Here is a 26,570-nt window from a genome sequence, read left to right on the forward strand (position 1 = left end):
TCTCCCCGTGAATTGCAACAGGTTCTGGTTTCCTACCTTATTGCTGCTGCAATTTAGTTATCCTTATTCGAAAATCCAAAAAAAAAAAAAAAATCGTTCCTATATTGCTGCATAAACTTTTCGTCACAAAGTTTTCATCTCTATGACGAAAGATACATTGTAGAATTCCAACCACATAGCACCATCTGTTTGATCTTGCTATTGTGCTTTTTCTATCCAAATTTCTACGAAATTTTTATGACATCTTTGACACTTCCTAACATTGGATTTCCTTTTGGTTTCATCAAAAAATTCTCAATATAAACTACTGATCTTTTATGTCCAATCTGCTGCACTTGAATTGCAGAATTCAAGCCGCATAGCACCATCTATTTGATCTTGCTACTGTGCTTTTTCTATCTAAATTTCTACGAAATTTTTATGACATCTTTGACACTTCCTAACAGTAGATTTCCCTTTGGTTTCATCGAAAAATTCTCAATATAAACTACTGATCTTTTATGTCCAATCTGCTGCACTTGAAAATCTATGCTGCAGAAAATTTCAGCTGCATATCGTTGCCTTAACCTATATATTTGCAATCTTTTTTGAATGAAATTTCTTATACACTTCATATATCATCATGGCTTCCATCTAAGATTGATCTATTAAGAAATTCATCTCTAAAAATGATTTTATGTTGCTGTAAATTTTCAACGTATCCCACTGAAATTTTTCGCAACTTGCACCAATTTCCTTGCTGTTATACTGCCGAAATTTTCTTGATTAAATTTGATATCCTTGCTGTCATATAAACTGTGATTTTGCTATCAATTCCCTCCTCAATTCTCTTAAGTTTTTGGTGGAAATTACGTCGAGAAACTGTTGTTTCTTCGACGACAATTCTACTCTTACAAGACAGTACATACTTGCTACAACTTCTACGGATTTCTGTCAAACCTTTGCTACCATCTACCACAGATCCAAAACTTTAAACCACAGCCCTAAAACTCTACTAAACCACACCCTCAAACTGCACCCAAAACTACCACAAAACAAGCCTAAATCGTAGCCTACATCCACCAATCCACCAACCCTTTTGACCATCACTTCTCTCAACCTATATATGCCTTTAACCTAACAACAAAAGAGAGATCTTAACATCATAGATTTGGAGGCATATATTATGGCATCTAAGGAGGTAATCAATGCTAAATTCGAAGCCTTGGAGGCGCGAATGGAGGATAAGATTCGGATGCTTTTTACCGAACTCAGATTGGGCCGACCACTAAGACCGAAGAAATCATATCAAGGAGAGAGCTTTGCCCAATCACACCAAGCCCGAAGAGATGACTTCCAAGGGAGGGTAGGCTCTATGACCAACCCCAACTATCCATGCATGAGAGTGGACTTCCCTAGATGGGAAGAAGGAGACCCGATTGGTTGGATCTCGCGTGCGGAGCGATATTTTCGGTACCACAAAACCGCGGATATATCTATGGTGAAAATTGCAGCTATACATCTTGAAGGGGATGCTATACAGTGGTTTGACTGGTTTGAACATACTTATGGAGTCCTTTCATGGCGTCAATTCAAAGAAGGACTGCTGATTCGCTTCAGACCAACCGATTATGAGAATATTGACGAAAAACTAGCAAAGATCCAACAAACCTCCACCATTCAGGAGTACCAAACCAGGTTTGAAAGGTTATCTAATCAAACTCGTGATTGGTCTCAAAAACAGCTATTGAGGACCTTCATTGAGGGCTTGAAGCCGGAGATCCGAGGAGAAGTTAAAGCGCGACAACCATATACGCTTATGGCAGCCATCTCTTTCGCACGACATCAAGAGGAGCAATTGAACCATGAAGCTCGGAGGACTAGGGTCGCTCCTCAACCAGTAATATTGAACCCCTCAGCCCCCCCTACTGTCGACCAAGTCCCTGCACCAAAGAGGTTAACAGGAGAAGAGCTTCGGGAGCGATATGCGAAGGGGTTATGTTGGCATTGTGACGAGCCGTGGAGCCGTGAGCATCGCTGTAGTAAAGGAGGACTTCTTATGATTGAATCGATAGAAGAAGAGGTCATTGAACATCCAAAAGAGAGCCTTGAACATGAAGAAGAAGATGCGGAAGAAGAGCCACAACCGACTGACGTTACAGTACACGCACTAGCCAGCTACTCAAACCCGCAAACGATGAAAGTTGGAGGCCTTCTCAAACAACAACTGATCACTGTTCTCATCGACACGGGCAGTACTACTAACTTCCTATATAGTAAGCTTGTTGTTCGGATAGCATTACCTATCGAGAATCGCTGCAGGTTTGATGTTAAGGTCATCAACGGACGGATTTTGAATTGTGATCGTAGGCGCCCGCAGGAGAAACTATTGCTGAAGGACCAAGAGATAATTGCAGATTTCTTCCTTCTCCCTCTTAACAATCATGAGGCCATGCTCAGAATTAAATGGTTGCCGACATTAGGTGATATTTTCTGGAATTTTATGAAACTAATTATGAAATTTTACAGTAAGGAGAAACAGGTGACATTGCACGGGAAACGTGGGGGCGACATAACAACGATTTGCACACAACAAATGGAGAATGTTTTGCATAAAGCATGCAGTGGTTTTTTGGTACAACTTGAGCAGCAAACTAAGGGAGAGCCAATAGAATTTGAAGATCCAAATCTACTTCCTTTGCTTGCTGAATTTTCAAATATATTTGACGAACCGCGCAACCTACCTCTTACCTGTCGGCATGATCATTGTATAATGATTCTTCCAGGCAAATCATCAACAAATGCTCAGCCATATCAGTATCCACATCTCCAGAAGGATGAAATAGAAAGGATTATAAAAGAGATGCTCGAAACAGGAGTTATTCGGCCAAGTTGCAACCTCTACTCTTCGCCGGTGCTACTTGTACGCAAGAAGGACGGAACAAGGCGAATATGTGTTGATTACCGAGCTCTCAATGGCATAATCATCAAGGACAAATACTTTATTCCAATAGTAGATGAATTGCTAGATGAAAGGGAGCACAAATCTTTACAAAGCTGGACCTTTGATCCGGGTATCATCAAATACGAGCATGCGAAGAAGACATACGGAAAACCACCTTTTGAACACACAACAACCACGAATTTTTGCTTTCTTCAACAAAAGGTGGAATATCTTGGGCATATCATATCAGAGGAAGGTGTGGCAGTGGACCCCTTCAAAATTGGAGCAATGCAAAACTGTGCGACCTCGAGAAACATAAAATTGCTACATGGCTTTCTGGGTTTAACAGGCTACTACCGCAAGTTCGTGAAAAACTATGGAAAGATCAGTGCACCACTTACTTCCTTACTAGAAAAAGATGTCTTCCAATGGTTGGACAGAGCCTCCGCTGCCTTCGACAAACTTAAGGCAGCCATGACGACGACGCTGGTGCTAACACTACCAGATTTCAACCGACCCTTCATTATTGAGGCCGACACATCTGGAGTCAGAATTGGAGCCATTCTCATGCAAGATGGTCGACCACTCGCATACACTAGCAAGGCATTATCTCCCTCCGATCAAAATATGTCAACATATGATAAGGAGATGCTCGCCATTGTGCGCGCAGCAACGAGGTGGAGATTGTACTTGATCAGGCGATACTTTCAAATCAAGACCGACCATAAAAGCCTAAAATATCTCTTGGAGCAGAAGATATCTTCCCCCGAGCAGCAAAAATGGGTAACAAAACTTCTTGGATTTGATTTTGAAATAACTTACAAAAAGGGGAAAGAGAATGTTCTTGAAGATGCGCTTTCGCAGCTACCTGAGCAAGTTGAAGTTTTGACCGTTTCACTTCCGACCAGCGACTTCGTTAAGGATATTAAGATGGAATGGCAGGAAGATTCAGATACTAGTAAGATTATAAAAAAATTGGAGGAAGCACCAAGCCTCATGGCTCATTACAATTGGGACTCAAAAGAATTACACTATAAGGGACGCATTGTGCTTGTGACAAATTCTACTTGCATCTTCAATAGCAGATTTTGGACAAAGTTATTCTATATGCAGGGTACTAAATTGAAAAGGAGTACGACATATCACCCACAAACCAACAGCCAACCGGAAGTTTTAAACAAGTGCTTGGAGACAGCCCAAAGCCACCCACCAAATATGACTACCCAAAGAGAACTCTAGACCCAGCCAAGTGCCATTATTGATCGACGGATCGTGACTCGACGACGACGACCCACTAATGAAGTGCTAATACAGTGGGCGAACCTACCAAAAGAAGATGCCACTTGGGAGAACTATGATGACTTGAAGATCAAATTCCCAGAATTCATGAATCATCAGCCTCGAGGACAAGGCTGATTTGAAGAGGGCGGGTCTGTTAGGACTCTAGCTTGGAGAGTCCTAATTGAGAGGGACATTCATGTAAAAATGTTAGGACTCTAGCTAGGAGAGTCCTAATTGAGAGGGACATTCTGTTAGGACTCTAGCTAGGAGAGTCCTAATTGTGAGGGGCATTCATGTAGGAGGTTTTTTCTTAGAGAAGAATTAGGAGTTGTAAGGGAATAGGAGTCTTGAGTAGGAGTCCTATTAGGAGTTGGTTAGAAGTAAGAGTCTTAAGTAGGAGTCCTATTAGGAGTTAGGGTTTAGAAGCCCTATAAATAGCCATGTATTCCTTCTCTTTTCATAAGCAATAGATGAATCTTTTATGCAGCCTTTGAGCAGCAACTTGGAGGGAGGAACCCCTATAGAGTTCCAAGGAGGCCGATCCCCTAAAGAGATCAACCCTAAGTTTAGAATTTGCAAGGGTTCTACCACATAAGCTATCCTTCTTTCTGACTAGTAAAACTGGGGAGGAATATAGGCTAACACTAGCTCGTATAACTCCTATTTTTAGCATCTCTGTGACAATCCTCTCTATCTCTGCCTTTTGGAAATGTGGATATCTATAGGGTTGGACATTGGTTGGTGCCTTCTCAGGTAATAGTGGGATCCGATGATCATGACATCTAAGAGGTGGAAGTCCGTGTGGCTCTGCAAATATATCTGCAAACTCTGTTAGCAATGATTCAATATTTTCAGCCGGAATGTTCACTGTCATTTCCTTTTCAATGTTATGCAATTGCATCAAAAATCCGGTGTGTGTCTTCCGAAGGACCCGCTCCATCCGATGGCTAGTGATAGTTGTAACCTTACCTCCACGTCTTCCTTTAAGAGTCACCTGCCTTCCATTAATAAAGAACTTCATAATTAGTTTAGAAAAATTCCAGGGGACATCACCTAAGGTTGATAGCCTTTCAATTCCAAGCACCACTTGATAGTCTTTCAAGGGTAATAAAAAGAAATCCACAAATAATTCTTGACCTTGCAAAATCAGTTTTATCTTTGAGCACTTGCTGTCACAGGTTAAAATCCGTCCATCGGCGACCTTGACTTTAAATTTGTCACAACATTCGATGTGGTAAGCTAATCGGGCTGCAACCTTCCTATCCATAAAATTATTAGTGCTACCCGTATCAATCAAAACAGTGACAGATTGGTATTTCAGAGTTTCCCCAATTTTCATAGTTTGTGGATTAGAGTAGTTAGCCAATGCATGCACTGTATGTGTGACGGCTTCAACAACATCATCAATTTCCACTTCTTCATGATCGGAATCCGATACTTCTACTTCTGGTTCCTCCTCGATCGGTTCAATCATCAAAAGTCTTCCTTGTTTGCATTGGTGCTCCTTACTCCACTTTTCATCGCAATGCCAGCACAAACCCTTCGCTAACCTTTCTTTGAGTTCTTCTCGGGTTAGTCTGCTAGTGTTATGGTTTCGATTAGGAGTAGATGAGGTAGGTTGCCTGCTAATCACCTGTTTATTGGCACCTTTATTTCGACGATATTCCACACTGATTTTTTCCTTATGTAGGCGTGCAAATGAAATCGCAGCCATCATAGTGCGGGGTTGACGAGCCTTAACCTCGCACCGGATCTCGGGAATAAGCCCTTCAATAAATGTACCCAGAAGTTGTCGTTCTGACCAATCTCTAGCTTGGTTAGACAATCTTTCAAATCTACTCTGATATTTCAACACTGTAGAAGTCTGACGAATTTTGGCGAGTTGGCCATCAATATTCTCATATTCGGATGGGCTAAAGCGAACAAGAAGTCCTCTTTTGAACTGCTCCCACGAAGGAACTCCATGGCAAGTTTCGTACCAATCATACCACTGGATTGCATCTCCATCGAGCTGGATTGAGGCCACTTCTACCTTGGATTCTTCTGGGGTTCTGTGAAAACGAAAAAAAATTTCCGCCCTAGAGATACAACTGGTCGGATCTCCATCTTCCCATCGTAGAAATTCTACCCTGATGCGTGGGTAGTGTGTGTCACCATCCTGGGGCCCTTTTCCTGTATCTCTGAATCTGTTCAACGTAGAACTTGAGCTCCCATCTTGTTGAAACCCGCTAAAGTGCTCTAATAAGCTCTTTTTGAAATCATGAAGAGTTTCTTGTAGCCGATTCTCAATTCTGGTTTCTAACGCTTCTATTTGTGCCTTCACTGAGTTATCGGCAACCATTGCGTACGATTGGAAGTCGGTAATCCCCAGTTCTTGTTTCTGATGTCTAGTCAAGGGCATCTGCACAGTAGCTGGGCAGTAGCAGCGACGATGGCGGCAGCCGGCGTTCGCAGCAGCAAGGGAACCCACGCGACTGTGGCACGGCTGGAAACAAGGGCAGCAAGGTGACTTGCCTGTGCTTGCTCTGTTTCAGTTACAGAGGATGGAGAGCAAGGGGGAGCGCTGGCTGGAGGCGAGCGGCGGTCGTCGCACGGTGGTTGGCAGCAGTGGTGGGTCGGCTGGGCGGCGACGGCGCTCGAGGGGAAGAGGAGTGCTGGAGGAGGCGCGACTGGAAACAAGGGCAGCAACGGTGAGTTGCCCTGTTTCGGTCGCCGGGAGGAGGGGGGGCAACCGGCGGCTGCGACCTGGGGGGGGGCACGGTGGCAAGAAAGTTAGTGCAGCATCGCCGTTAGTATCAACGACGAAGGGGTGGTCCGCTGGCAGGGAGACGGCGTCGGTGGTCCTTCTCGCTCGAGCGAGATGGGGAAGCGAGGAGGAGAGGTCACTGGCTGGGGGGGCAGCGGCGGTGTTGGTCGATCGGCCGGGAAGCAGCGCCAGCGGTGAGAAGGAGGCAGCAAGGGTCGCTGTAGGGTGCGGCCTGCCATAGAGCAGGGGCGGCGATGGGGAAGACTGATCAAGAGATAGATGGAGAGAAAGAGGGAGGGGGTGCAGAAAGAAATTTATTAAGGGTTTTTAATCACAAACCTTGAACCTGCATGAACTGCCGAAATGGACTGGTTCACGACCAAGTTCTCCATCGGAACGGTATTTACTGCCTGGCTGGCACCAGTCAAGGCTTTCTAAACCATGGTTGGGACTTGGGAATGTGCTTGATGAGAGCCAAATGCATCACTGTTAGCAAAACTAATTCTTAAAGTTAGTTATTTGGAGGAAATTGAGACAGGTATAGAATAATTCCTAATCTATCACATATTAAAAATTATAAAATAATTTCAGGCTGATGCAGATTGACCAGTAATTGGTGCAGATTCCTAATCTATCACATTTTTTCTTATTTGTATTTATGATCATTTATGTGACTAGCAATTGGTGGAGATTGACATGGAATATGTTAAATTTGGTTGCTCATACCTTAAATAAGTAAAAATAAGAAAAAAACTAGAGGAAGACATGTTATCATTGAATTGCTTACGAAGGACCCAATTGCAGAATCATGGATAAGCTCATGATGCAGAATCTTATAGTTCATTATGGATGATATGTCATGACCAATTTCAAGCCATTGTTTAACAGTCTCAACTTTGTAAACACAGCTATGTGTCGTCACATGGATGGCATGGTGTCAAAATACCTAACTAGAGCCTAGTGTCAAAATACCTAACTAGAACCTAAACAGCTTTAATAAGAAGCGCTTATATGATATGATGCCCAATAGGCATGAAATATTGGTTGGTGATGTTCCCATTTCATGCATAAGCTCCCAACCAATTATCTTGCTTTGGCTCGAGAAATATGTGATACATCACTCCGGCGGTATCTTTTGTTATATTATGCATGGTAGTCGCCACACGGTTACCATTAATATAAGTTTATAACATGCATGGCATATGTCCACTGACTGGGATGCATAATATAAAGGTACACAGAATATGGTATGCCGGTAATTTGCTAGCATGATATGTACCTTATGCATCGGCATAAGCAATATATAAAATTTTTGTGTGCTTCTTGAGAAATACAATAATTTAATGATGCCTTCCATATGTATCATGACAAAGTAACTAAAATATATGCTTTAGTTCCGGACGTGAGAGTGATAGTGATGCTGAAGATATGGAGCATGCTGACAAACTTCACCAAGTCAAGGCAGTGCTTGAGGAGGTAAATTATTGTTGTAAGATCTCTTATTGGCTTCCTAAATTTTAATATACAAACATGTCACTATCATCTTGCTCTTTGTAGTGCTGAGTTGCTTTCATCTTATATGAAGCTTTTATCTCAAACCTATGAAATGGTAGATACCAGTTTTCTTATTTGAATTTTTATTGATATAACTGTTGTTAATTCCTAGTTTTATGTACAGTAATTTTTTCTACTTGATACATTATTTCCTCTATCATGGTCTTATGGAGGTGTTACTATGGACGATATCAAGTGGCCTTGCTGTAGGCAAATTTGTTCCAAGATAATCTGATTTTGACATTTCCAAATAACTTGATTGTCACCATACTAATATATTCAGTTTCTTGTCCATATATCATGAAAAAAAAGTTTTAACTTTGGGAATCTTAGACTTCAATGTGGCAGGACATGTGACACTGACAGCCATATGTGGTACATGGCATGGCATGCTTGCACATGGAAGCATCAATGTTATGTTGTACTGTTGTAGTATATATAGATAAATTTTAAATATATATAACACCAAAGGACTCAACTTGAAAATGTATTGGGATCATTTTTATCAGATTATGATCCTCATCATAATCGCTTGCTTATCCTTGAGGTCCAAGTTAACTTACGTTAGCCAAGATACTAAAGTTGTCTTATCATGTCTTCTGATTTAAGAATGTGTTGAGATCTGTCATGAAAAAAATTATGAAACCCTAGAACATCAATTATCATTGTTCTCTATGCTGATTTCAGCATTTGGCTTTCCCTTTCCAACATATATGTTTTGTTAGTGCTTTTTCATATTATTCCATTCGTCCTCTTTTCTAATGAAAAATATTTGCATTAGTAGTACTATCTGCATTAGCTTATAAAACATAAGATTTTATTGTTATGCTGTAGGGTGGACATTTTTCAGGTATCTACAGAAAAGCACAACTAAAACCACTGAAGTGGGTTAAAGCTTCAAAACCTGATGGTGGTGGTGAATTTGAGCATCCGGTTGAGGCTCTAATGGTTCTGAAGTATGGCGGTGTTTTAACACATGCTGGAAGAAAGCAGGTAAACTTTTATGTCTGGTTTATCTAATGATCCCTTTTTAACTTGGCATAAGATATTAAGTTCCTCTCCAGAAACAATCAGAATATTCAATCATTCAATTGTGGCAGATGGACTTTGTTCTCTCTGTGCCTCAATAAAGAGCAGATGTGATATGTAATATGATCTCAATATACTTTTCCTGTCATCTTAACACTAATTTAGAGCAAGAGGAAAATGAATTGTCCATTTAATGGATTTTAATGGTGTTGCATTTATTTCAATTTCAAAATTGTGAGCCTTCTTTGTTTATCTTTTTGACCAGGCAGAAGAACTTGGAAGATACTTCCGGAACAATATGTATCCAGGTTATATATGTTTTGGCTTTATTTATTGCCTTTTTCTTAATCTGTTCAAATTTTACTGCTCTAGAATCCTGCAGATTCCCATTGACATGATAAGAAATTAAGAACAACTTCATTTGCGAAAGATTGTGTTCAGTCCAGGGGTTTAACACTGGTAGAATACAAGTGTTGAACAACTTAACAAATTGTGTGAACTAAAATATTGACTAGTATAAGAACCAAAGTCTTCAATTTCGAATAATACCACCCGTACCTGGTCCCCCAGTAGACCGGTACATGGGCCGCTCGCTGCTAGGCAGTATTTTTTTTACTTATATACATATATATATATATATGTATATATATGTATATATATATGTATATATATATATATATACATATATATATATGTATATATATATGTATATATGTATATACATATATATATGTATATATATATGTATATATGTATATACATATATATATATGTATATATATATGTATATACATATATACATATGTATATACATATATATATACATATATACATACATATATACATATATACATACATATATACATATATACATACATATATACATATATATATACATATATATATATATATATATATATAGTATCGCTAGGTATACGGTACCATATCATACCAAGCGAATCTCGAAACTCCGGTGCACTATGATATTTCAATCCTTGATAGGAACCATACCATTATTTGTAGTATACCAGGTGTACTAAGTTATATGTTTCATTGATGATGCTTGGTTGGATAGGTATATACCAGTTGGTACATAACGGTGTGACCAATATATTAAATCATAGTTCATTGACTTCAGTCAACTTTGTATCAATATCTGAAGTCTGAACATTAGCTTGAGTCAGGGGTGTATGACTTTATGGCTAACCATTTGGGTTGAACATATTGATGATTTTACGTGGATCTATCCAATATTACCATTTGTATAGCAGATGATCTATGAGAATGAAGTTCTCTACAGATGTAGTTGCCAGCAGCGCTTAAAATCTTGGACTCGTATTAATTGTACTGTTGCGTACAATTGGTACCAATCAATGTCCAAAAGTAACACCAAAATACCAATTTTGAAATAAGGCTGGTGCCCTAGTATACCAGTGTACGTAGTGCTTCAACTGGTACACGTAGTTGGACCTGCACATGCTGATCAGAATATACCAATCTGACCAAGTACTACCGGTATTGAAATTTGAAACATATAGCTTGGAGCCTTGGAATCATACATATACAATATTTTACTTTTTATTATTTTATTCAATGATGCCATAATGGTTTGTTAGGTTATGAAGCCGATATTACACCAGTATATAAAACTTTGCTGCTTGGTGTACCGCAAGATTCCAAATCATGGTTGCAGGAAAATTATACAACTCAAAAGTCGTAACTCTAGATGATACATCATTCTTTCGGACATTGATTTAACATATCTAAGTAACTGAGGCAACTTTTTAATTGGGAAAAAAAAACAAAGTTATTACAGTTGATCCAATTCTTCAAAACTTTGATGGCATTATCATAGAAGAGGTGAAGAATTACCCAAACTACTTACATTTCATTATTTGATTAGTCACAAAATAAAAAAAATTATCTTGTTTTTCTTTCATGAAATTAATGCTCATGCTTTTGTTTCGTAAAATTGATATGGACTCAAAAGTGTGATCATGGCTGTACTGATGGATTTAATTTTCCCACTAAATATGTAAGATAATGAACCAACTTCATCCAGTAATAGAACCCTAGGAGTGATTGTTTCCTTAAAAGCCTAATATTACTGAATACTTGTGGACAAACTTCAGTTCACTTATGATCATACTTTGACACATATATTACCAATGTGATCACAGAGGAACCCATTATAATCACTGTAATGTCATATTGGCAACTGTCAAGGTATTCTCTTAAGTTACTGGTCAACAGATTACTATTTTGATATAATATTTTCTCTGAAGTCTGAACTATTGACTTGCTCGAGTTAATTGTAATTAAGAGCATTGGTTATTGCTCAAAAGCCACACTCGTTTACTGTACAAGTATTTGAACTTTGAGCTGACAAAAATTGGTTTGTCATTACCAATTATGCGACCTGATTTTATGTGTTGTCTGTTCACATTGTAAGCTTTTCACTTTACTATGAGCCTATATTTTAAATTTTTAACCATTCTTCTTTTAAAGAAAACATGTCTTTTGAGTTTCATTATTGAGTTTCAAGATGGACAATTTAATTTCTGTCAATTATTGAGTTTCATTAGTTCTCAGGAACTATGAAAACAAACCTTTATATTTTGTGAAGACATTGGTTAACTAAGCAAAAGGATTTGATGATGATTGCTTGATGCGGATATCATATTCACCAGCAACAAACAGTGAAAACAACTCAAAGTACAATATATGCTCTGGTGGACAGTTTTCTGGTGGCCTTACTGGTTTCCCAAATATCCTATTTATATGGCCAGTAATTGATGAAGCTCTTTTCTTTGAAATATTTTAGGTGAAGGTACTGGCTTGCTTCGGCTTCATAGTACTTACCGACATGATCTAAAAATTTACAGTTCGGATGAGGGACGTGTTCAGGTACATGATAAAATACTATAACTGCCTCTAATAATAATTTGATCTTTGATTTTCTGTTGCATATCAAAACATTTTCTGTTAGCTTTTCAGTGCACTATGAATATAGCTTATCTGCACTAAGTTCTTTTATAGATGTCTGCTGCAGCATTTGCCAAAGGCCTTCTTGATTTGGAGGGACAACTGACTCCAATTTTGGTTATCATCCAGCTCCTTTAAGCTTTTTCTTTTTCGAAACTTTTCTGGTATGTCTTATCTTGTTTTTTCCTTTTGTCAGGTTTCACTTGTTAGTAAAGAATCTTCTATGTTGGATGGACTAGAAGATGCTCGTCCTGAGATGAAAGTGGCAAAGGTTCATATAGGGTTATGCTAATACCTGCAACTTGTACCGTAAAACCACTAGTTATTAATAGTTGACTTCTTCATAGTTCAATTGTGATCACCTTGTAGTGGTCCATGATCCAATATGATTTAAAAATTTGTATTATATATTTATTGAATGAAAACATTACTTCTTTAAGTTTCTAACACATACTTGATATATGAAAGTGTATTAGTAAACAGTCCAGGTACTTCAATTGAACCACTAGTCATTAATAGGTGACTTCTTCATAGTTCTTCATAGTTCAATTGTCATAATCTTTAGTGGTCCATGATCCAATATGATTTAAAAATTTGTATTATATATTTATTGAATGTAAACATTTCTTCTTTAAGTTAACACATACTTGATATATGAAAGTGTCTTAGCAAACAGTCCAGGTACTTAGCTTAGACAATTGAACTAGTAAATAGGCATGGTAAACTAGTAGGAACCAACAACGATAGATGAACGATAGATGATATTTTCAGATGATAATTTCAATAATGGATTGACTAGAAGCAGGAACGTAGTCATGGGCCCATTGTTCTCTAAGAAACATTGATCATGTTAATGTTTCTGTCCTTCCTAGAAATTGTAGGTTACATTATCATAAAAAAGAGGTGTGAGTTCTTTTATACTTCAATTGACTTTAAATTGCTGATTTTATTTTTGCTTGGATTGTTAGCATGCTGTTTTTGCATGGCACCTGGTATACATCATGAAATTATGGAGAACTTTATAATCTTGTTGAGTGTTTATTTTTTAATCAGATCTTTTCTTGTTAATATATGTTAAACATGATCAAGGAGAATTGTCTTATCTCTTTAACTGTCTGTGTTAACTGTGTAGTAGAACATTTGAATATCTTGATCTTATCATTTTATTTATGCTGCAAGCTTTCTTAGTGTTTCCTACATTTAATAATTTAAATATCAAAATTGTTTCATTCACCAAATGACATATTTAATGTTTATTTTATGAAGAACATGTGTATGTTACGGTTTGTTGCTTGGAGCTGCTAATACAAGGACTCAGTGATCACACAAATAACTTTGTCAAATGGTTATGTAATTTGTAAATTTTAAGAAAATGATGTAAAACTTTTTTCTTGTAGCTTAATGTTTACCAAACTTTTCAGGCTAGATTGCATGATATCATAATTTCAGAAGGAAAATCAGTCACTAGAAATGGGTCACCTTGGATGGTTGATGGAGCTGGTCTACCTGCCAATGCATCTCAACTTCTTCCTCTTTTGGTATGTTAACTTTTATCTGCTATCTGGCGTTTTCTCCCAAATTTCTGGATTTCTTTCCAAATAATTATTCCCGTAATGTATCAAATTAGATAGAATTTTTCAAGAATGTTCTTTAAAATGTTTATCTGAGTGTTGGTTCTTTGCGCACTAATTTTAACTGATTTTAGTCATGTTAAGTATTTAAATGTGGCTTCTTTTTTTGAAGCATGTTATTGGTTCTTCACACACTTTCCTGGCATTATTATGACCACACTTTTGAGATAGTTTAACTAGCCATTTCTTAATAGAATTAAAAATATTCTAATAATTGTATTTAAAAGGTCAAGGGATGTGGAATTCCTTTCTCTACGAAGTATAGCTGCAATTTGCTACAGAGTTAATCTCACCATTAGGAACTTAAAAGCTAAAAGTAAAATTGGCCTTCAGCCAGTGATTCTCAATTGCTGGAGCTGAAACTTTTTGAGAATGTCTTGATGCGTAAGTTGTTGGCTTATCTTATATTATTTTGTTATACATAAACATGCTTTTGTCATGCCAAAGAATGCTATTCAGTGATGGTACAAACTTGCACTGATATAGTACAGAACCATGTTAATGCATGCAATGGTTAACATGGTTAAATGGCTTCACACTCAAATTTCAAAAGCAGTATGAATTTTTAATCTTATATAAGGTTTATATGATTGTTTAAATAGGGTGTTAAATATTGGTTGGACACAAAGTAACCAATTGGTCCGATCAAGCACTGGTTTCACTTTCTATTTTACTCATTTTCCTTTTTTATTATTTTTCTAGTAAAAACAGTTGGTATAGGTTAGTATACACAGTATCAGGATTTTCTTTAACTGACTAATGGTTGAAGGGGGTTTGAGAGAGCGTTTGAAACCTTATTTTTAAGTGTATATGAATCCTTCCGATCTTATCATCCTTATTGCTTGTCGGCTTCATATGATCACCACTTTTGTCATTGATGTGGTGGGAATTGGAGTCTGAATCAAGGAGTTTCCTTAATTTGTGGTCCAAAATCTATGGGGACCCAACCTAATTGAATGGTTGATTCTCCTAATCGTCATACAGTATATTGAATTTTCTCTCTTCTCTCTCATAGTCATCTTTAAGATGGAGGCAAATATTATAATTCACAAATGAATAGGCGAAACTTTTTGAACCATCAATACATGAGAAATTTATGTGGACAAGCTAGTACTGAATGCTTTAGTGGGTTTCATGTATTGGTAGGCACAGTTATGGTAGACAATGAGAGTGTATGGTGATGATTAGTGAGGAAGGATGGCAGTGAAAGAAACTTTGAAGGAATGACATGAGAACTGTGGTGGTTTATTAGGCTCCAGATCGGCAAAATTTGATAGGTTGTTCCTCGATTATCCTATTTATTCTGATCTGTAGAGTATTTTGACAAATCAGATGGTTTGATTTTGGGGGAAAAGAATTGGATGATTAAGGCTAATTCTAATTTATATTCAAGGAAAAAGAGAAGAGAGGTAGAAGGGAGAATAAAGGGGAAGGGAAGGGATCAAATGGTAAACAAGGAGGGAGAAAAAAGAAATACTATGGACCATGGAGAAGCAGAAATAAAGTGATAGTTCAATCGCTAGTTGTGTCAGAATATAGGAAATTGCATTGGAAGTCACAATGGATAATGCAAAAACTGAAGCTCCTTAATGAAGCTGAAATAAAGTGAAGCATGCTCGGCTAGTTGGTTTGAATTACTTAAATTGGATATGGTATCATCAATTATATCAAATGAAGATTAAAATTGTTCAAGTCAAATCGACCATTTTTGGGTCACACATCACACATTATGAGTCGATTCTCTGGCCATAAATTGTTCAATAACTGATCAAGGACCCATATGAGCCCCGATCTCTAAGGGGTCTGCTGAAACCCATTCAATCACCATGAGCATTAGATCCCTCATTCTCAGTAGGCCATTTGATGCCCATGATATGAACCTTTACCTTAGGTATTTTTAAGATCTATCTAGTGGTTGAATTTCAACTGATTAATTATTTAAGGGCCAGGATCGGCCCACCTGATCTGAATGGTTTTATCAGTTCATCTAGTCGTCATAGGTTGTCCAGCAAATGGATCAGAAGGCCTAAAGAAAAATTGTTAGCTTGTTTGTTTCCATAAATAAGTCAAAGGATGTATTGTAACTTCACAAATAGATGGTGAACAATTGCTCCAATTGATTTGAAATTTCGAAGAACAACATGTGCAGTTTTAACAAGTTTCTTTCGATAATTTAATAAATTGGAATGTCAGATGTGGAAGCAAGTATTTTAACTAGGATCTGTTTTTCTTCTTTAGGCAATATATGCCTAGTGTTCTTGAGAAGGTTGATTAGCAAAAATAGTGTTTTTTTTTTAACTTCTTTTTCTTGGATAGGTTCAACTAACAAAGAAGATAACTTCTCAAGTGAAGCTACTAGCTGAAAATGAGGATGAGAAGCTTGCAACCAGCAAATACACAGTACTGCCTCCCTATGACCAAGCGAAGGCCCTGGGGAAAACGACCATTGATGCTGCTCGTATAGCTGCTGGGTTGCCTTGTGGTAGTGAAGGTTTCCTTTTAATGCATGCACGTTGGAAGAAGCTCGAGAGGGATCTGTATAATGAAAGAAAAGAGTATGTTATTTTTGCAAATATGATAGTGGCTTGTAGCCTGTGGTACCTGATCAACTAACATTAGTTCTTTATACACTTTTTCCAAATTTGAAAACTTGGTTCATGAATTGTTTCTAATCATAATATTATTTGATATCAGGAAATAACTTAAATGTCTTGTAATTTTGCAGCCGATATGATGTCACGCAAATTCCAGATATCTATGACTCCTGCAAGTAAGTTATATCTCAAATTGAATGTCATTTGTGAAGTGTTTTTTTTGTCTGAAGGAAAATGAGAATGAAGATCTATATAGGCAGGTTTGCTATCCTTTTCTGCAGCAAAGTCTATAATATTTTTTAACATTTTCTAACCCATTTGGGAAAAAAAATAATAGTAGAAATTTGCTATGCAACATTTTTTTAGGCAAAATGCTATATCACAATCTTATTTCATCAAGATGGAAAAAATACAAGAAAAAAGGGAAAATTTTAAACAAAATTAGGAAATTAGGGAGAAGCAAAGAAAAATAGAATGACAAAATGCACTGCAATTTTCTAGTGACAAAAAAGTTTAGTGATAAAGAGGATGACAATATCCTCTTGACACTAGTAGGATCAGATGGATGCCTTAAGAAAATCCTACTGTCTCACTTTTCCCAAATGGCCAACATAGAAGCAGGATAAAATGATCTCCATATGTATTTGATTAAGGGATATTATTATACTCTTCAAAATCCCCAGCTTTGAGAATTGGAAGGCAAGGTGAAGGGACATGTGAGTTTGACAATAAGATGTCAACTCTCCTACCATGAAAGGTCAAGGGTTTACAAACTTAGATCCTCCAAAGTCAAAACAAATCATAAGTTTGCAAGATAATACAACCTAGTCCCACTAAGCAATTATGTTATCCACTGACTTAATCACTCAATCTGGATTTGTCAGCAAGTTCCACAATAGTGTTCCAACTTGTTGACACTAAAAACTTATATCTGAGAATAAGATTTGCATAAATGCATGCAAAAACAAAAAAAGAAATGCAGATAATTAGCAGTTTTACAAGTGGATAATTTTATGACAAATTTTCTGCTGGGAATCAGGGAGATATGAACAAGTAAATGGAGGTGAGAGTGGTCTGGGCCAGTTGTGCTTTTGGTACATGGATAGAGGGTAGAGAGGGGACGTCAGTGGTGGTGGAGAGAGGAGAAGAGGGAGTAGAGAAAGTCGGTAGCACAAGAGTTGGGACAGGAGGGGGTGGGAAAGGAGGGTGGTGGCAAGCTGGTTCTTGGTCATGGAGAGATGGGAGGGAGGGAGGGGTGGAGAGAAGAGTGAGCAGCAGAAGAGGGAGGAGGAAGGAGGATGGAGGGAAGGATGGCAACAAATGAAACTGGCAATGTTAGACACTGGAGAAGAGAGAACAGAAGAGGGGACAAAAGATAGAGGAGGAAGTGGGGAGCCAGCAGTACTTCTTGGTCACAAAGAGAGGGCAGGGAGGGTGGGGACGAGTGAACACAAAATGATGGGTAGCATGGGGACAGTAGAAAATAGATGATGAAAAGGGGAAAGTTGGGTGGAGAGAGAGAGAGAGAGAGAGAGAGAGAGAGAGAGAGAGAGAAGGGGCCAGCAAAGGGAAGGAAGGAAGAACCGGTTGCAAAAATTGATGTAGACTGAGATTTAAATCCGTAATTAGTATTCTTGTGCTACAAGTTTTTGTTTTCGATCATGACAGTTTCAAGGTAATGTGAAAATGTCTAGTACTATAGTATTGGTATTTGGTATGAAAACATACATTCATTCATGCATATAATAAGTTTTATTTGTTAATTCTTTTTAGGCATTACAAATGTTTCTATGGACATGAAAGTTATTAAATCCAACCTAATTATATTGATTTTTTAGTTTGTAACATATTTGTACATAGTGACACATGATTCTCTACATGGCTACATGTACAATAGATCCTAGGAAAATTCATGTGTAGCATCTGATGTTTCATATGTACCTTGCATTGAAGTGAACCTTGCTTTTAGAGCTGTTTTTTTATTGAACTTTGTAATTATGTTTTTTTAATAACTGAATGTGGCCATTTTGGTGCTGTTCATCATGGCTGTGTATGTCTTTCTAGAATCAATACTTATCATAATGTATTTAAACATATCTTGAGATATCTTGTGTTTTTCCTGTCTACTATATTACAGATATGACCTCGTACATAATGCGCATCTTAATCTGGAAGGTTTACCCGAGCTTTTCAAAGTTGCTCAGGTAAGCATGATACATCTATCTCTGCCAAAATGCTACTTTTTGTTGCTACAAAAATTTATCTTATTGAGTGTGAATATGTACATGTTTGACAGATACAGAGGAAAATTAAAATTATGCCCATATACAATAAATTACATAAATGGAGGATATGATGGGAAGGGGTTACAATGTGAACAAAGCTAGGATTGACATAAATAAAGGCTATGGTGCAAGTTCCTATCTAGAAGAAACTACAAAGCTAGGATTTCTTGCGATATTCCAAGTGTCCATCTAGAACTATCCTTTTGATTTGTCATATCATTGTCGTAGGATGATTTGCTTGACTTATCCATACTTAAACTGCTTAAAGACAGTTGCTGAGTCCCACGTAGCAAACTTGAATCGAGAAATATGTCATCAATGTAGGCAAGAAAATTTTGACCTACAACTGAGGCTCACACACTGGACGTACCACACAACATGGCTCTGTATTTACCGTCCCGACAGGACAACAAAAAGCAAACTGTTCAATTTTGCCTAATCTGATTTTACATGGTTTTGGGTACCTTTAATTTGGTTGTATTATTGATCTAAACCATCCATTGGTTGCCTAAAGAATTCTATGCCACTGAAAGGCTCAATGGGATCCTTAAATAATTGATTTAGACTACCACTTTCTAATTTGAAACTTCTTAGCTCTTGGAGTATTCCATATGTTCCTTCTTTTAATGCAAGATGGATACAATACATTCAATGATCTCTATAGAGCTTTCTGGCCCTTCAATATTTACATGTGATAATTTGATCCCAAGATGAATCTTATAAATTTCTTATTTGTTTGAAGATTGTACGTTGATCTTAAGGTGAATCCTTTCATGTAACTATCAAGAAGATTATATGTCTAAGATATTTTTGTTGTTGATGCTAGACAGTTGGGATCAGTGTTGTAGATCTTGAGTGTGGAACCTTGCTGGTCCATGGTCAGACCTGTATGAATCTAGTCTGTGCTAACATAACAGCAAGTATTGCATGATTAAAGGCCAGTTTAGGCTGGCCAGAACCCCAGGGAAACCCTATTTTTGGGGTTCTTTCCCACCTTTTCATGACAAATGTAACTCATATTCATCAAACTGAAGTGGTCTCAATCTAGAAAACAAAAAATACTGAATTGAACCATATATCAGATATGGGAATGCAACATGGTGAAATGTCAGATTGGGCAGGCTGGAACCTGAAAAAAAACAGTTTTTTTTGGGTTATTTCCCACTTGTTCTTGATACATACAGTCAATACCCATGTTGATATCTAAGAACCCTAGCTTCTAAAGAAACATTATTGGTTTCAGTCTAGAAAACAATAAATATGAAATTGAATCTTATATTAGAAATGGATCACAGGTTGTATCTAAAGAATCTATGTCCAGAGAAACAAATTCTAGCTTCCAACCAGATTAAGCATAATAAATTTGATGTATAATAAGATATATTTCTTGTCATACTACCAAACTGATCATTTGGGAAGATGAAAATGAATGTTAGTAAAGAGAAGATGATATTTTGCTTTTCCTTTTGTTTTGTTTTAAGATTTTAATGGATCTTTTATCATAATTGTTGAGGTATCTCATTCCAGCCAGAAGTAAACTCATTAGAAAGTTGGCCTAGCCTATTTGGCATTGACGGTTAACCTTTGATCCAATTGTCCTATGGACCTTATAACTTTAACATAATTATTTGGATATCTGGAAATAGTCTCAGTTGAACTCATCAGAAAGTTGGCCCAGCCCAACTATCATTGGCTGTCAACCTATGAGACCAAACTATGCAGCGTAATCTTAGGAGAGTCACATTAACAATTCAAGTCATATTTGCCATCTCTGCTTTCTTGGTTCCTTGGCTGAGATTCATTCTCTTGCCTACAGCATTGTTTGGTACTTCTATATGTTAATGGTATCATCTTGTTTCTTTTGTTACAATATCTGCAAATCGACTTTTTCTAGCACTATACTTTATCTCTCATAAATTGTATTATTGATTTATTATCAATATTTGAGCTTTATGGTTTCTTATTCATGATTATTATATCAACCATATTATCAGGCCCTTTTTTTGAGTCATGATTGAGTGTATCACATACTAAACATGTGGATATGTATTATTTTACAATTTTATCATATTCTTTTGTATGGTCGGTCTACTATTCTTTTGTATATCAAAAATGTATATTTATCTTTTGTGAACAACGAAGAGTGTTAAATTTTCCTGTACCTTCTGTCTTTATGTATCTCATGATGTTAGTATATTCAGTACATATGAGACCCCTTTACTGGTGAGATGTATGACTGACCTGTATTTGTATATATAAACTGTGTGTGTTTAACTTCTGTAATTAAACTCTTTTGAGTACTCTTTTTGACTAAAGACATATCATTGAATAGTTGTTTATAGTCATTTTCTATCTTTTCAGTTGTTAGCTGATGGTGTTATTCCTAATGAGTATGGGATAAATCCAAAGCAGAAACTGAAAATTGGGTCTAAGGTATGTGGTCCTGCAGTTTTCTTCCAATAAATATTTAGTTGCAATATTATGTCTTTATAAATAAGTTGAATTCCTTAATTATCAAACACTTTTAGCAATGATACGCTCTTGAAAGACATTGTAAGGCTTCGGAAAACCTACAGGTGGAAACTTTATCATGGAGGTTAAAATGTTTTAACACTGAAATTTATGAAGGCAAAATTATTGTATGGTATTATGATCTAAGAGATTATCAAATGAAATCAGACAGAAACACAAGTATATCCTCCAAATTTTACATGCCATCAATTAGCAAGCTCTTAAATTTAACTATCTCATTTACAATTAGTAAGCTATGTTAAATTGTCTATTATGAGCATTGTGTACTCTTGTTTAGCTCTCATATGCCTGCAATTTGGCTTTCCTTGTCTTTTCTTGCTCTTGATCTTCCCTGCTGAAGAACAGACGTCATCAAGCCTCCATAATGATTGATTGCTGTTAAAATGTGCAAACTTCTATTATAGAAAACCTATTAACAATGAATTTATATTTATTTCTTGCCAGTCATATAGAGGTTTCCTTACATTTGGTATCGGATAACATGCAGTTCTCGATCATCTTCTCATCTGATGTGCTAACAAAATGTAAACCAGCCTAGTCACTGCATGTAAACAAAGCCTTGACTCCAGTCACTTTCCTGTTGGATGAACTACTAGGACTTCAAGAAGATGAAGTTAGTACCAAAATGTGACCCCTCGATATAGGAGCTCCCTTTATAATACTCAATCGATAATCTCTCTTTGTTCTAGAATGTAGAAGATAAAATGCAGTTCTTGATCATCTTCATCCGATGAGCTAAAAAAAAATGAAAACTAGCCTAGTGTCATGACTTGACCCAATAAAATAACAAGCTTATCAACTTCATTAAGCTCAAACCACTCGACAAAATGCTTAAGCTGAAGTTGATAGTAGTACACTTATCAAACTTTTATAAGTTAATCTTAATCTTGTTCATTTTCGGTGGGAGAGTAATTGGGGTATTACAAACTCCTTCATTTAAGGGCTCGACATCCTCATCAAGGCCCAGCATAGCCTAAACCAAACTCTAGCATGATGCATGTGAGGCATAGCCTAGTGGTGACTCTATGCTGTGACAAGTCCTATAACTCTATGCATGGGTAGCCATTTCCTACTCGAGCTCCGTCACCATACCCTAATATTAAGTTGGCTCTGATACCAAATGTCATGACCCAAACTGATGGGATAATTGGCCTATCAATTTCGTTGAGCTCAAACCACTACCCAACATGCTTAAGTTGATAGTAGTACACCCATCAAACCCATATAAGTCCATCTTAGTCTTGCCTACTTTCAATGTGAGACTAATTGGGGTGTTACACCTAGTCATAGGACTTTAAGAAGATGGAGTTTGCAAGAAACTTAGTGACCCCTAGTCACAGGAGCTCCCCTATTTTAGATCTTTGCATTAATGCATGCACCAAAAGATAATTACAAATAAAATGAGGCGTGTTCAACACATTTGTCGTTGTCCACTTCATCATAGGGATATCATCGATGTGTGTCATACGGTCTATATAGCAAGTCATACATCCAAAAAAGAAATTCTTATTTGTCCATCAATTGTTCATTGATATTCTTAAATTTGCACCATATCAGTCAGCATCTAGATTACTAGCACACTCCAACCTCATCCACCACTATTTTTATCTATGTTGAACAGAAGATGGCCCTTTTATTATAATGGACTAGGAAATTGATGATGCTCGTCTTAGTATGTTTGGACTAGTATCACTAATTCACATCATAAAGTTCTTAATCTTTTTGGGTGACAAACCAATCTCAAATTTTCTTGATCTCCTCATCAAGGTCTGCCTTTTCGAGTATCGGACCCTTTTTGGCAATCTATTGGAATGATACATACCAGTCTATACTAGTGTATTGACACATGGTACATCGGTGCATACCGGTGGTACGACGAGGAAGAAAAAGAGGGAGAGGTAGAAGGGGCGGCAGAAGAACAAAGGAGGAAGGAGGAAGGAAGAGGGAAGAAGCAGAAGAAGTGGAGGAAGAAGGAAGAAGAAGAAGAAAGTAGCTACAGCGGTGAGGCAATGACATCGTTGAAGTGACAGCAACAACACAACGGCGAGGCGGCGGCATCTTATGCAGAAAGAGGGCTCGTGTTTGCAATGGTGAGATGGCGACATCTTATGCAATGGCAAAGTGGCAGCAACAACAGTGGCAAAGCGACAACGGCAAGGTGGTGGCATCTTATGTGAGAAGAGGGCTCGTGTTCACGAGCCCTAATCTCTTTCTTTTCTTTTTTGATGCTGATTTGGATAGGGGCCCCACCATTTTCTTTGAATTTTTTATTAATTTAATTAGATCGCCTAAAACATGGTGGTCCGTGTATCGACCCATGCCCAGACTGATATGTACCACCCGTACTGTACCGTTTTGGGCAGTACAGCAAGCGTTGCTCCTCATTAAGTTACCTGGAAATCTCATATAAAGTAAGAAGTTGTATCCTAAAACCATGTTTCTGAATGGTTGACACCAAGGGTTGGTAGTGAGGGTCTTGAGCTGCATGTACAAAAATGTAATTGAAGTTGGGACCACTTTGCTATTGTCTTGTCTATCCTACATACTGCTTGTTCTCTTTTGTATAAGCATCATCTTCCCATCTACTTTGCAGTCTAAGATTGAGCATGTTCTACATTCTGCTGGAAGAATGCTATTGGATCAATGTCAATCATGTTAAGAGCTAGCATCCTATCCAAAAAACTCAAAACCTTGTATGTCCTTGACTCGTGACTGTCGTATACTGTCACTTCTGCCTGGCTTATGATCACTAGGTTATCTCATACTAACACTCCTGCATAAACTTCCTCCATTCCTCGTGGGGATGAAATTTTAATTAAATTCAACTCTTATCCCCTTTTTTTACAACTTTTCAATCAAATCTATGATTTTTCCTTCCTTTTATTTTAATTTTATTTTCTTCTTATTGAGAAATCTTGGTAACTAATATAGGATTGTAGTGGATATTCCATGCGGTAACTTATGATACATGCAAAAGACACCATAAGCTACTTAAAATTATCCAAGAGAAAAATAAATCAGAACTGTTCCACATCAATTGTCCTCATACTGGGATGGACTTCCGAAGCCATGTTAGTGTTTTGCTATCTCATGCATGTGATTTTCCTCCAATGATGCATGAAGAACAGTTGTAAGCTCAGGAGCCTCATCAACATTGTCTCTCCAACCCACATACTATGTCCACTGTTGAGATGCTCTCTCTGAGCTGCTTGTTAGTGTTTAATTTCTGTCATACCACATTATCATTAAAGGTGTAGATGACAACCGCATAAATTGGTCAATTCTCTGTAATTTCTTTATCTGTTCATGCATTATCAAGTTTCTTGATGTCTATTATAGATGATTTAGAAATTCCTGTCATCTATCTATAACGGAATGTCAAAGAATAGCTTTTCCCATCAAACATTTTATGCATCCTGGTAGTACAACAATTTGCTTCCTGAATGGCACTTTCCTTGAGCAGATATAGATTGTTGTCAGTCTTCTTTTTAAAAAATGCTTTTTTTTAATGTTGATTTGAAGTTTTGAACAATTTTCTTTTCATCATTATTAGATGCTTATTAATAGAACATGTTGACTCCAGAGCAGTCTACCAGCCAATCTTTAAGTGTGTACTCAATCTTTATTTACAAGTTGTTTTCTTGGTTTTAATTTTTGGTGGTTCAGATTGCTCGTCGTTTGTTGGGCAAGATTTTAATTGACCTGCGTAATACTCGAGAAGAAGCAATAAGTGTTGGTGAACCAAACTACAATCAGGAGGAGACAGACTTATTTAGACCTCTGAATAAGAATGAGCACACAAGAAGATCAAATTCCACCTGTGACAACTCACCAAAAAAAAATGAAGATGATGATGATGATAGAGAGACCAAATACCGCTTGGATCCGAAGTTTGTATTTTTATCTTCTTAGTTATGAGTTATTTAGTGAGGATAGGATAATTACTACATTCTTTACTTGTCAGATATGCTAATGTGAAAACACCTGAACGACATGTCCGCACAAGGCTTTATTTCACATCGGTATGTGCATATATCTTTCTCATTTTTTTTAAATGGTTCACTTAGCTATTTGTGACCTGTGCATGGTTAAATCATGTTATTTCCAGTAATCTCATTGATCACCATCTAAATCTGGTTGATCTAGCTTCTCTGCAGATGAATGTGTATTAAGAACAGTTTTAATAAGTTGACCTTAGTTGGATTGTTAGAAACAAGAGTGAAGCAATAGATTGGTGGCATAAATGTCATGAAATGCTGTTCTGGATAATGTGTTGAGAATAATTATGTTTTCTTTGGTCTGGTTTAAATTTTGGATTTTGTGAAATATGGTGTTTTGTATGTTAAGATTGTGGAATCCTGTGTGATGCATTTTGAAGTGGTTATGCAGAATTGACAGAACTTCTGGGTTCCTTTTATATATGGTGCAAATAATCGAAATCTAAGAAGAGGTGGAGTTTGCTGTTTACGATGTTAAGGTTGTGGAAGAGAGTGGTTATACAGAATCAAGAGAACTTTTAGGTTACTTTTGTATATGATACAAATAGAAGAGAATTGAGATGATCATCATGTGAAGTTATACAGTTGATCTATGAAGTATGAACATAATGACCTCGAGATGTTACATGCTATTTTAATACTTAAACCCAATAGAGGACAATCATTAACACACTGTTTCTCCTTTGTATATTTGGATAAATTGTTTCATGACACAGGTTTGACTGATTTCAAATCCAAATGACAAGTTCGGTAGGTGTTGAACTTATTTCTGTCAATTCTTGCATCTCTTGCAGTAGTAGAATCAGACTGAAATAAATGAAGCAAAGAAGATTGCCTAATCTTTACCTATTTCGTATATCTGGACATTCGAAGTTTTAGAGTCTGGCTACATAATCAGTTTATCGTCTGATTATTTATTATCTTAGGTAGCTCATGTCGGGGCATATGGTTGTCATTGTCCACACTTTTCCCCATAACTTTTTCACTTACGGAAAAAAATTGTAAAATGTAG

At 37.1% G+C, this 26,570-nt stretch overlaps 1 protein-coding gene across 1 annotated transcript in view; it reads left to right on the top strand.

Annotated features, from left to right (window-relative positions):
- The window catches only part of LOC103991473 (inositol hexakisphosphate and diphosphoinositol-pentakisphosphate kinase VIP2-like), a 55,021-nt gene that overhangs the window by 24,343 nt on the left and 4,108 nt on the right, over positions 1–26,570 (top strand). Inside the window, exons 15-27 of the mRNA XM_009410953.3 lie at positions 8,345–8,426; positions 9,339–9,497; positions 9,799–9,841; positions 12,358–12,440; positions 12,573–12,635; positions 12,715–12,789; positions 13,940–14,056; positions 16,466–16,704; positions 16,875–16,919; positions 18,881–18,947; positions 21,390–21,461; positions 25,227–25,450; positions 25,525–25,582. Coding sequence (XP_009409228.2) covers positions 8,345–8,426; positions 9,339–9,497; positions 9,799–9,841; positions 12,358–12,440; positions 12,573–12,635; positions 12,715–12,789; positions 13,940–14,056; positions 16,466–16,704; positions 16,875–16,919; positions 18,881–18,947; positions 21,390–21,461; positions 25,227–25,450; positions 25,525–25,582 — 1,327 coding nt within the window. The remainder of the gene's footprint in view (positions 1–8,344; positions 8,427–9,338; positions 9,498–9,798; positions 9,842–12,357; positions 12,441–12,572; positions 12,636–12,714; positions 12,790–13,939; positions 14,057–16,465; positions 16,705–16,874; positions 16,920–18,880; positions 18,948–21,389; positions 21,462–25,226; positions 25,451–25,524; positions 25,583–26,570) is intronic.

Source organism: Musa acuminata, chromosome BXJ2-7 (assembly GCF_036884655.1).
Source record: "Musa acuminata AAA Group cultivar baxijiao chromosome BXJ2-7, Cavendish_Baxijiao_AAA, whole genome shotgun sequence".
NCBI lineage: Eukaryota > Viridiplantae > Streptophyta > Magnoliopsida > Zingiberales > Musaceae > Musa > Musa acuminata.